Source organism: Carya illinoinensis, chromosome 4 (assembly GCF_018687715.1).
Source record: "Carya illinoinensis cultivar Pawnee chromosome 4, C.illinoinensisPawnee_v1, whole genome shotgun sequence".
Taxonomy (NCBI): domain Eukaryota; kingdom Viridiplantae; phylum Streptophyta; class Magnoliopsida; order Fagales; family Juglandaceae; genus Carya; species Carya illinoinensis.
The window spans coordinates 5255414-5265665 of record NC_056755.1 but is presented as its reverse complement, the minus strand read 5'-3'; the positions used below and the strand labels follow the sequence as shown (position 1 = coordinate 5265665).

Below are 10252 nucleotides of genomic sequence, written 5' to 3'. Positions count from 1 at the left end.
GAAGAAAGACTACTATTTACATGACCAAGTATGACAAAATCTAGAATTTTACGCTCATTACTCCACTGTCTACCTCCACTACTCCCAAGCCTCACCCTCCATCCAAAGCCACGCCTCATCCTCTATGGAGTCCCATAAATATCCATTTTTACCCCCTCACTTTTTTACAATACTCATTTTTACAAAAAGATTATACAATACTTGTACATGACTCTATAACTATTAATATCATTTTTCAATTTTTATAGATATTTCTTTAAAATTTCGTGGTTTAGGAATTTTGTGGTCCAAAATTTTCACAATAACCCCGCAAAATTTCTCAAACCCAATCAGGACAGCTGTCAACCAGTGAAGGCAGTTCTCTGCCTCTCTTCCCTCACCCATGTGTCTCTATCCTTCCTCTACTTAAATAATCCCACTTCTTCTTCTTCTTCCCTTCTATAAGTATCGCACCCCCCCGAAGGTCTAATTCTTTCTCTTTTCTCTCTCCTCTCTCAGTTTACCGTTCGATCCAGAGGGTTTAACTGGGGTTTAAGCCCACCTTCTCTACCTCTACCTCTACCTCCATAAGCTATAATTTAAATCAAGCAATTTTCTTGCTTTTCCGGGTAGAGGGGCTAAGGCTAATTCAAGCTGAAGCTGGTCGTCTTTGGAGCACTGTCTTCTGAGCTCATCTTCTTCGATGCTCAAAGTAGATCCAAACCCTAGAACTGACCGGTGAGTGTTGCTGAGCTGAAACTCCGTTTGTTTTCTGTATTCTTTTCCTATTTTCGTGTAATTCGCCAACGCCGATCTCTAGGGTTTGCTGGCCGTACTTTTAATATTAGCACGTCTCTGTTTGGTTTCTCAGAAAATGTAGAATACTTTTTTTCCATGAAGAGTAATTTCATGTTTTTAAACTGTGCGTTCGTGTGCGTGTCTCGAAACGTTTTAAAAATCCAATTGGTTGCTCATGGAATAACAGTAAATTAAGCTCATTTCCCTAAGATTATATTTCCCTTTCAAATTTTTTTTTTTCGACGGGTTTTTTTCAAAATTTTGATTACTGGTTTTTTTCCAACATTTTATTTGCTACCCAATGAAAGGTCATCGATGAAATGACGATTTGTGGGTGAATAAGGCGGATTTTGGAGGAAATTATTACAGCGAATGGTGCATTTAGATTTGCAACATCGAATGAAGTGATATGTGGTGTTGAATATGAGCGATGGAGGTCGGGAGAGTGAAAGAGAACCTGAAAAACCAGCTCGTCAGAAGAGAGCCGGTGGAGATGAATTGGCCCGAGCGGCTGCAAGGCTTGCTGTAGCACAGATATCTGAGAGTCAGGGGTTTCAGACTTTTCAGCACTCTGCTCTTGAAACACTGTCTGACGTTGCTGTTCGGTACATTTATGAAATCGGCAAGACTGCAAATTTCTATGCCAATCTTTCAGGTAGAACGGAGTGCAATGTTTTTGATATAATTCAAGGGTTGGAAGATTTGGGCTTGGTACAGGGGTTTTTGGGTGCTTCAGATATTGAGCATTGCCTCGCAAATTCAGGCACAGTTAAGGAACTTGTTCAGTATGTTGATGAAGCTGAAAAGATCCCATTTGCATATTCTCTTCCGCAGTTTCCAGTTGCTAAAGACCGGAAGCTAACTCCAAGTTTTTTACAAATTGGGGAAGAGCCTCCAGGTGAGCATATACCCGCTTGGTTGCCTGCTTTTCCTGATCCCAGCACTTATGCTCCATCATCTTCTAGGATTGAGAGAAGTATAGAACCTCCCACGTCTAAGATTGACCAGGAAAGCCACAACAGAAAGGTAGAAAGGTCTTTGTTGAACTTACATCAACGGTTAGCTTGTAGTGGACTGGAAGGACCCTCCTTAGTCAACCATGGGGATGCTACTAAGGCAAAACAAGCAGTTGGGAGTAATCCGTTTCTTGCTGCACCTCTGCAATTCGGAGAAAAGGAGGTATCTCCTGTTCTTCTTCCAGCGAAAGTGAAGCTTTTAAATGAAGCAATCATGAGAAATCCTAGTATGGAAAATCATGGCAGGGATAATCATATCTCAGTGTTAGAGGCATTGGCTCCAGATATTGAAGCAATGGAGAGCAGATTGCTTGATTCTGAAGAAAAAGAAAAAAAGGTTCTTTTGAACAGCAGGCCAGCTGTACAATTTAAGATCGGTATTGGAAGGAAGTCCTTAGGGACAATGCAAGATTTAAGCCTTCAGAAAAAGAGTTTTGAGGTAACTTCACCATGGTTTGGGAGGGAAAATGAGAAGGATGACAAGAAGATGAGGGCCGAGAAAATTCTGAAAGAGTCTATGGGACACACACAGGAACTGGGTCATTTGTAAATTAGGTTTGTTTCATTAGAATTTTATACTTGTTTATGAGACTCGTGACAGATGATGGTTCCAGGGTAATTGTAGTGAAGGGCATAATGTTTTCTGCATAGGGCATTATAGATTGGATACAACAAACCGCATGCAGAAATGTTCCCACATTAAAAAGTTTTTGAGGTATGTGTATGTTGTAGCCATGGTAGGCCCAATGAATGATTCTTTCTAAATGAAATTCTTTTTCTTCTCTTATTATGATCCAATACCAAATGGTACATATTTTATCGTAAGCTGGCCTGGATTTAGCAGTGCAGTGCATGTTTGTACCAGGCCCGATAAATTGACTCTAGAATATTCTTTTAACTATAGTTATTATTCTGGAGATCAGAAAAAAGGAAATATCATGTTCTTCTGTGCTTTTAAATGAGACTAAGATCGATAATGGGTATCTCTACTTGTTCAGCTTTGATTGGATTGCTTTTGTAATTGATTTAATGCTTTCCTTGATTAACAAGAAATAGAATTATGTGATTTACACCTTATGCATCATAAATTCAACTGTAGTTGGCATGCAGGTGTGGGGGTGGGGGCTTGGGATTTGATGCTTTCATCCATGAGTTCCAATGACTGGAGAAAAGTTCTAAAAGATATACATTAACACTGTAATTTACTATTTTTTTGTTATATTGAGCATCTAATTTAATCACTAAAACAAGACCATTTCTTTTGTTTTCTTTTAATTTCAACAAAGTACCTGCCAGGAAGAAAGAAAATGGAATAATTGGGTCTTAGGGAATTGATCTAAAAGCATCTAATTTAATCACTACAAGCAAGACCAGTTTTATATTTTATTGAATTGATCTAGTTATGGATTTATCCTTACAATGTTAGCATTTCAAATTCTCTGCATTCATATTCAACAATGAAACTGGTGAGTAGAAAAATCTGGGTGCCCTTCACTTTTGAATTTGTTAGCGAAGCACATCAAAATTGTGTTTGAAATTGCTTTATATAATTGCATAGGAGATACAGAATTTTATAAACATTCCAAAGGATTCAAACCTTGTCATAAAGTTCTAAATAGCCTAATTTGTTCCTGCATTCTCATGCATGATTGTGCTTGTTTTTATTAGATTGTGTTTTGGAAAGTATTTATGCAGCTGTCTTTTCAGAAATGTTTTCTGAGATGATGTTTGTACCTGAGAACACATTTTAACCCCAAACAGATAAATAATAAATTAAGTCATCAGACAAAACAGTAACAACAAAATTTTCCTTTAGCATATCAAAAGCAACAATTCCTTTGGAAAATGGACTCATAGGCACTTCATGGATACTAGAATTTATCCCATATAGCTAGGAGCCTTCTTGCTGAATTTCTACTTGTAGTGGTGAGGAACCCTGTCTTTAACTTTAATTATCTGTGTTATTGTTGTTTTTTTTTTTTTGCAAGGGGGTTGGGGGTGGGGGAGGGAGGAGAGGGAGGGAGAGAGTAGCATATGTCAATATGTTTGTAGAGATTGCTTTTATTTTCTTTCGCTGAAGGAAGTGGATTATTTCAGGGTCAGCCACATTGAATGGGAGCTTAGCCGAAGCCAAAAATATGAAAGGAGAGAGAAAATCTATGTATTGGACCCAATTTAAGGTGGAGATTTACTGGCTAGCAAAGAGCTAGGCTGATAATAAAGAATTATTGAGATTTTATATAGAGCAAGACCCCCACCCAGATAAATATAAAATGTGAGAAAGAAAGAGAGTGAGAGAGAGAATCTGTTCAATGTTACCAAAACTCCTACATGGAGAATACTTAAAAAAAAGAAGTTCTATCTTGAGAGTGGCTTCCTGAAAGGCCCACCAGACTGGCCTTGCAGACCAACTCCCTGACTGTTTACAATTTCAGTTATTAAGTCTTTAAAGATCAACCGCTCAATATCCAACACTAACCCAGGAATTTCGCTGTGGCAATCTATCCATTTCATTGATCGATGTGTTAAATCTTCTGATATGATGCTCCTCAAGCTGTCATACTCGCCAACTAGGCTTCTGTTCAAGTTATTATTCTTTAGCAGATCTACCTCTGAACAAATTTCTTCCAGAAGGTGCTGCCCTTTTGGATTTCCTGCTGCTTGCTTTTTTGGTGATAACCATTTCTGTGGGGGAGTAGGACATCCTAAAAGCAACTTTCGAACAAGAATTTCATTAACAGTATCAAATACGAGTACTCTTTGAATTTTCTCAGAGGGTTCTAAATTAAAAATTCTTTCATCACTTTGCTTATCATTCAAGAGCCCAGCACTTGCCTTTGTTTGTTCCAATGCAAGGAACGAGTTAAAATTGATTTGGTGGCCCGATGCTTGGAGCTGAATGGTTGTTGAGCCAGAGTCAAGATCTCTAAGGAGGCCCGATGATAACGATATTTCTGAAATGTGTCTGTAGTTTGAATTCATGCTCTCATGGAGTGCTGCAGTGTAAGCAGTGATGGTTTCCTCTTCAGTAGTGTTTTCTTGTTGAATATTCTGAACTAAATGCTGGATGCTTTCTGATTTTTTATCATCAACATCAGCACTGAAACAGGGCTTTGTTCTCGTCGGCAATTGAGCTCGATCTACTGGAATCCATTCCCCTTCTTCAGGATCTCGGGCCTCATAATCTGTAGCAAGAATTTCGAGGAGAATTCGGTATATTAAGAGTCTTGCATCCTATAATAAAGCAGTCTCTCCGTCTGTCTCACTGACACTCTCTCTGCCCCTCTCATTTCTTATTGTAAGTAGGAGTGGACTGTGTTGGCACTCCTAAAATGGTAATTGTTTTATTTTGCTTTACATTTTGCACTTGTGGATTATGAAATAAAATATGGAAACCAAGCCATAATTTTTGTTTATACTGGAAACCATGTTATATTTTTGCCCTGTTTGCATAGCAATATAAACTCAGAGAACTGCTACATGCACTAAGAGATTACACAAAATAAAGTCACAAACAGATGTGGTTTCATTTAATCCGTTAGATCTACTTTGCAGTAAAAGTAATTTTACAATCTGACGTATCACATCAAGCCAAGTCAGTTTGTGGGTTTACTTTTGTATAATCCCTTTGTAGCTAAAGTATTTTCCATATTCGAAACTGTGTTATTTGCCACTAAACCATGCCAACAGTAATCCTAATCTGCCCGCCTTTGTTGCATTGATGCTGTTTTTCTTTTTATAACTATCATGCTTATGTTATCATTTTTTTAATCATCATTATGAATGCACTAGTCAATGTTCTAGATGAGGCAATTGTCCACAAGAACTGCACCTTTAAAGGCTTTTGATATCTTCTTCACAGGAGATGTTGACTCGTCTCTGTTAAAGGTAGCATCAAGAACAGACACGGGGCTTGGTTGTTCTAAGGCAGCTATTGCAGGTTTAACCATGATCCTGTCTTCGCTGGACCCTGGTGCAGTCTAAATGAGAGAAACAAAACCTGTTAACCAGATAATAAATTACTTGTGTGGGTAAATAAGAGCATGCACAAATTACCTTATGTTTCTTGCCATCCTGCTTGAAGAAGGTGGCATTGATCTTATCAGAGTGATTGGTGCTTGTGAATTCTGTATCAGTATGAGAACACAAGCTAATGTTGCTTTCTGATGTCAGAGAAAAGGTGTCACCTTGGTGAGTTAAATTTCTCATGCCGCTGCTGGTCTCACTCAACTGGTCATTGCATTGCTGCAAACTGGGAGATATTAGTCTGAGTTTTCTACCCGGGGAGATTGGTCCCACTGGTTGTCTAGTACGTTGCCTAATGGCTTTGGTTGTATCCGAAGATGGGATGGTGGGAGGTGACTGCTTCTGCAAACTGATCTTCCTTTGTTGCAACCTCGGGCTCACAGTTACTGAGCTTGTGTTGTTTTCTCCAATGATGTGTCTAGGCACCTTTAAGGCTGATGTTGATTTTGAAGTTCTCACATTGGTTTTCTTATCCGTGGAGCAAGACAGTGGACTGAAATGGTCTTTTAGATGATTGCTTCTTGGCGATAGATCTTTAGCTGTTTGCATTTTAGCCATTCTCCCATTTGCAGAAAAACCAGGCTTGTTGAGACCTGACATACATTCGGTCGGAATTATGGTGGAAGCACAATCCATTGTTTTTCTGATTTTGACCATTGGGAATATAGAACTCTCTGAAGAATGCAGCCCCTTGGTTGTGGTGGAAACTGAGTCCTTATTTTGTACCTTTCTTGGGCTTGCTAAATTTGAGCTTTGGTGATAACTGCCATAGTTGCATGTTTGTGATGCAAATTTTGAAGCTTGCTCTCTTTTGTAATCTAATGCTGTGTTGGTCTTCTGCATTGCTTCAAGCATCTGTTTAGGAGCTCTGAGATTTTTACCAGATTTTTTGAACTCAAGTTTGGCTAACCGTTTTTCGATTTCACCATAAACAGAGGGGTAGGAGTTTGAGGCTTTTGTGGTAGCTTCCCTGTACTTGAAAGGTATTTGTTGAGAACTTTGCCTGCCATCTGGCTGCCTCCACGGAGTTGGTTCTGTAGGGAATCTTGATCCTGAGGTAGGCCTCATAACTGAATCAGCATCTTTTGACCTGGATGACATGGGGTCCTTGTACGATTTCCTTGGGGAAGTAGAAATTTGATTTTTCTTGTTTCCATCAGTTGTTCTTGATGATTTTGAGAGGGGATCAGATTTATCAGTTTGGCAGCTACTAATAAACCCTAATGGATTCTCACTGGTGGATGTTGACTGTTGGAAAGCTTCCAATCCCATCAACTTCACTATAAGGTTTGATGGTCGATCGGAACTTTCTGGTTCTTGCTTCTGGTTAAGCTTCTCACTGGAGTCGTCATTCCTTCTTTTCAGATCCTTCAAAAGAAAATTTGATTTTGTTTCAGAGGCAGGACCCCTTATGGAGCCTTCTCTGCTGTCCAATGAAAGCCTTGGGAGTTCCTTGAGCTTTATTCTGGACTTGCATGCATCTTGTGATACCCTTCCATCATAAGAGAGCCGGGGAACATCCTTCAGTGAGGAGAGCACGATTCTTTGTTTCTGTTCCTTGTAATTCCTTGGTACTTCCTGGAGCTTAGCAAGACTGCGAACTGAATCATTGACACCAGAAGCTCTGGACTTGACGCATTTGGGTGGCGACAAAGGTCTCGGGGAGCCTATGTATTTCAAGGTAGTGCCTACTGCTACCTCTTTTCTATAAGTCTTCACCGATAATGCACGGCCCTCTCTGTAGATGGGTTCTTTAACAACATCTCGAAGATCAAGAGATTGCTGGCTTGACTGCAAAGACGCATATGGTTTGTTCATAGGCAGAGTGGGGTTTCCAGGGAAACTGGGTTGGTTAAACAAAGATGGCTCGAATTGAGCTGTTTTACAGTTGAGAGAGGAGAAGCTAGATGAACATGTGGAGGATGAAAGAGAGGTTTGGGATGATTCTGTCGAGACTCTCTGTTTCTCTTTCACAAACTTCTTTGGGTTTCTTTCCTACAATTGTAAGCCAAAATATATCAAATTGCATCTGCTTGAAACGAGCATTGTAGTAGCGATTAAAGTCAAATTCTTACCGTAACTCTCTGTAATGCACGAGTTTCTGTTGCGGAGTTCCTATTTTGACCTATTGTAACAACTAGAAGTGAGATGTTGAATAAACCGATAGAATGATCAATGGTATTAACTTTTAACATTATCAAGCTTGCAAAAGCGTAAAAAAGGGGAGGAAGAGAGGTGTAATCAGTTTACAAGGACAGGGCATGATAAACGTGGAAGAAGCTAATACAGTGTCATGATGCAGATCAAACAACTCTCTCAAAATGCTTTTGGTGCAAACATAAAGGCCATAAGATGCGGTTTCTGAGCCGATTGAGACTAGGATATGGAAATGTGATTACCCATGACAAAGCTATGGTAATGAAGAATAGTCATCTGAATCTCTCTAATATTAAGTTTCTAAAGCAGACATAAACCTGAACACAGATTATTTTGCTGAGATTTTTTATTACTATTAACAATTTATGTAAAAAGAACAGCCCAATGCATTCATTCATGCCAATAAAAAATTATAAAATAGTGCGGTGAGGTGTTGTCCCAAATTATCTTGAAGGACCTCGCTAAAATCTCAGGATGTAAACAAACCATAAACCTAGACAAATTTAAATTACCTGGAAGAAATCTCTTGTGGCCGTGGCTGTTACTACGTCGGCCGGTGAGGAAATGGTGGCGGTCAAAGAACTGAAAAATTCCATTCATGCACCCAACCTGCTTCTGCAGCTCTTGATTTTCATCCTTTGAGCTGGTATACAAAAGATTTGCAGACATTTGCACCTCCTCTTCTACCTACGCAAGTCACACTTACCCAGCGTCGACCCTACTTAAGATTCCATCTCCGAGAATGCAGCAAGATTCCTGGTGTATCGACTTTCAGAATCTAAGAGTACTCGAATCGATGGTATTATCATATATATATACCGACAGAAGTCTAGCATCGACCCGCAAGAGGATTTCTAGCTTGGTTGAAGTTGTTTTTCTCCAGCTACTTGGAGGCCGTCAGAAACAGTACTGCACTAAGGCTAGCTTCTTCATTCAAAGTTCCGCTCTGCAAAGAAAGTTCATGAGTGTTTTTTTTCTTTTAGAGTTGCTAATTTTCTTTTGGAGTTTCAGAGAATTTTCAGGAAAAAGAGAAAGTAGTGGATAGGAACAGTTTTAAAGAGATCACGAAAAGAAAGTACATAACCTCAAATAGTATCCCTATCCATGAAGAGTAATTAAGTTGTTCTAGTGATCAATGGGGACCTGGTTTTACTGAACAAGGTATGCAGGCAGCCAATATCTTGTGCATAATTAAATGTAACCTACAGAAATGGTAGGGACGCAAGACCCAAAGAATACCAGTACCAGCTCCCCCACCTTCGAAGGACTCTCTATAAATATATAAGCAGGGGAAATTCTCCAAACCCCAGAAGTATATATGTATATTGTTCTTTTTGGTTTTCCTCACAGAACAAAAGAATACTTTTTCATTAATTTTGCTCTCTCAAGGAAAGGAAACTAGAGCCTAGAGGATAGATCATATGTGGCGGTCTGGGAAGTATCATATGGAGGCAAGAGCCTAGAGAATATGTGGGGGTATGTGGAGTATTACATGGTAGCGATGCTGAAAATCAGACTGAGAAGTAGTAACTGTGATGACTAATTTTTTTTTTATGAAACTCTGAGAGAGAGAGAGAGAGAGAGAGAGAGAGAGAGAGAGAGAGAGAGAGAGAGAGAGAGAGAGAGAGAGAGAGAGAGAGAGAGAGAGAGAGAGAGAGAAGGGGGGGGGGGGTAGGTTAGGGAGGGGGGGAGGGTTGTGAATCATGAGTGGACCAACTGTGGAGTACTGATCATATTTCTCCCACTTCCATGCATATTGAGGACAGAATAATGTGGGGGGGTCAGGAGCGTGGACCTCTCTAGATGATGAGGAGCATGTGGATCTATGTACTGGAAAGCCTGCAGCGTCTAAACCATTCCTCTATCTATCCATTTTGCCAAAACGCCCTCCAATAGATTCTCTATCTTTTGGTGATAATGATCAGTACTAATATTTCTGAAGTAATATTCCATGCTTTGCCACATTTAATTTCGCCAGTACTAGTATTGTTTCTTGTGTTTGTATCTATATATATATGCAGATATTCTATATATATAGCACATGAGAGAGAGAGAGAGAGAGATTTGAAAACTTCATGCATATGTAGCAAATTCTTTTATGATGATCTGCATGCACAAAACCCATCGATCGATGTATTTACGTGGCACATGATTACAAGCTAGTCTTTCTCACAGTGACTTCCAAATATTATTTTCTTCTCATTTTACTGATCTAGTACGTACCCTGCGTGCATGCATTTTTCATCTGGATATATTCGTCTTCGATCGTCATGCAT

General features: G+C 39.5%; 2 protein-coding genes across 6 annotated transcripts; one reads left to right on the top strand and one right to left on the bottom strand.

Moving 5' to 3' along the window:
• Positions 1 to 432: 432 nt before the first annotated feature.
• On the top strand, positions 433 to 8016 carry LOC122306825 (transcription initiation factor TFIID subunit 8-like). 4 transcript variants are annotated; one of them, XR_006241532.1, is made up of 4 exons: positions 433 to 717; positions 1086 to 2508; positions 4892 to 5128; positions 5656 to 8016. XR_006241532.1 is itself a non-coding variant. In XM_043119346.1 (2 exons), exon 2 carries the CDS (start codon positions 1201 to 1203, stop codon positions 2341 to 2343), a length of 1143 nt encoding a protein of 380 aa, XP_042975280.1. In that variant the 5' UTR covers positions 433 to 717; positions 1086 to 1200; the 3' UTR covers positions 2344 to 2580. The 4 variants fall into 4 exon arrangements, 1 of the variants encoding a protein (XP_042975280.1); XR_006241531.1 differs by having other exon boundaries at positions 3891 to 5128; XR_006241533.1 differs by lacking the exon at positions 4892 to 5128.
• On the bottom strand, positions 4086 to 9574 carry LOC122306824 (protein LONGIFOLIA 2-like). Of its 2 annotated transcripts, XM_043119345.1 has the most exons (7): positions 9061 to 9574; positions 8489 to 8922; positions 7895 to 7944; positions 5850 to 7814; positions 5626 to 5773; positions 4629 to 4978; positions 4363 to 4498 (listed from the first exon to the last, which is right to left on the bottom strand). In XM_043119345.1, exons 2-7 carry the CDS (start codon positions 8643 to 8645, stop codon positions 4400 to 4402), a joined length of 2769 nt encoding a protein of 922 aa, XP_042975279.1. In that variant the 5' UTR covers positions 8646 to 8922; positions 9061 to 9574; the 3' UTR covers positions 4363 to 4399. The 2 variants fall into 2 exon arrangements, with proteins under 2 accessions (XP_042975278.1, XP_042975279.1); XM_043119344.1 differs by having other exon boundaries at positions 4086 to 4978.
• Positions 9575 to 10252: the final 678 nt, after the last annotated feature.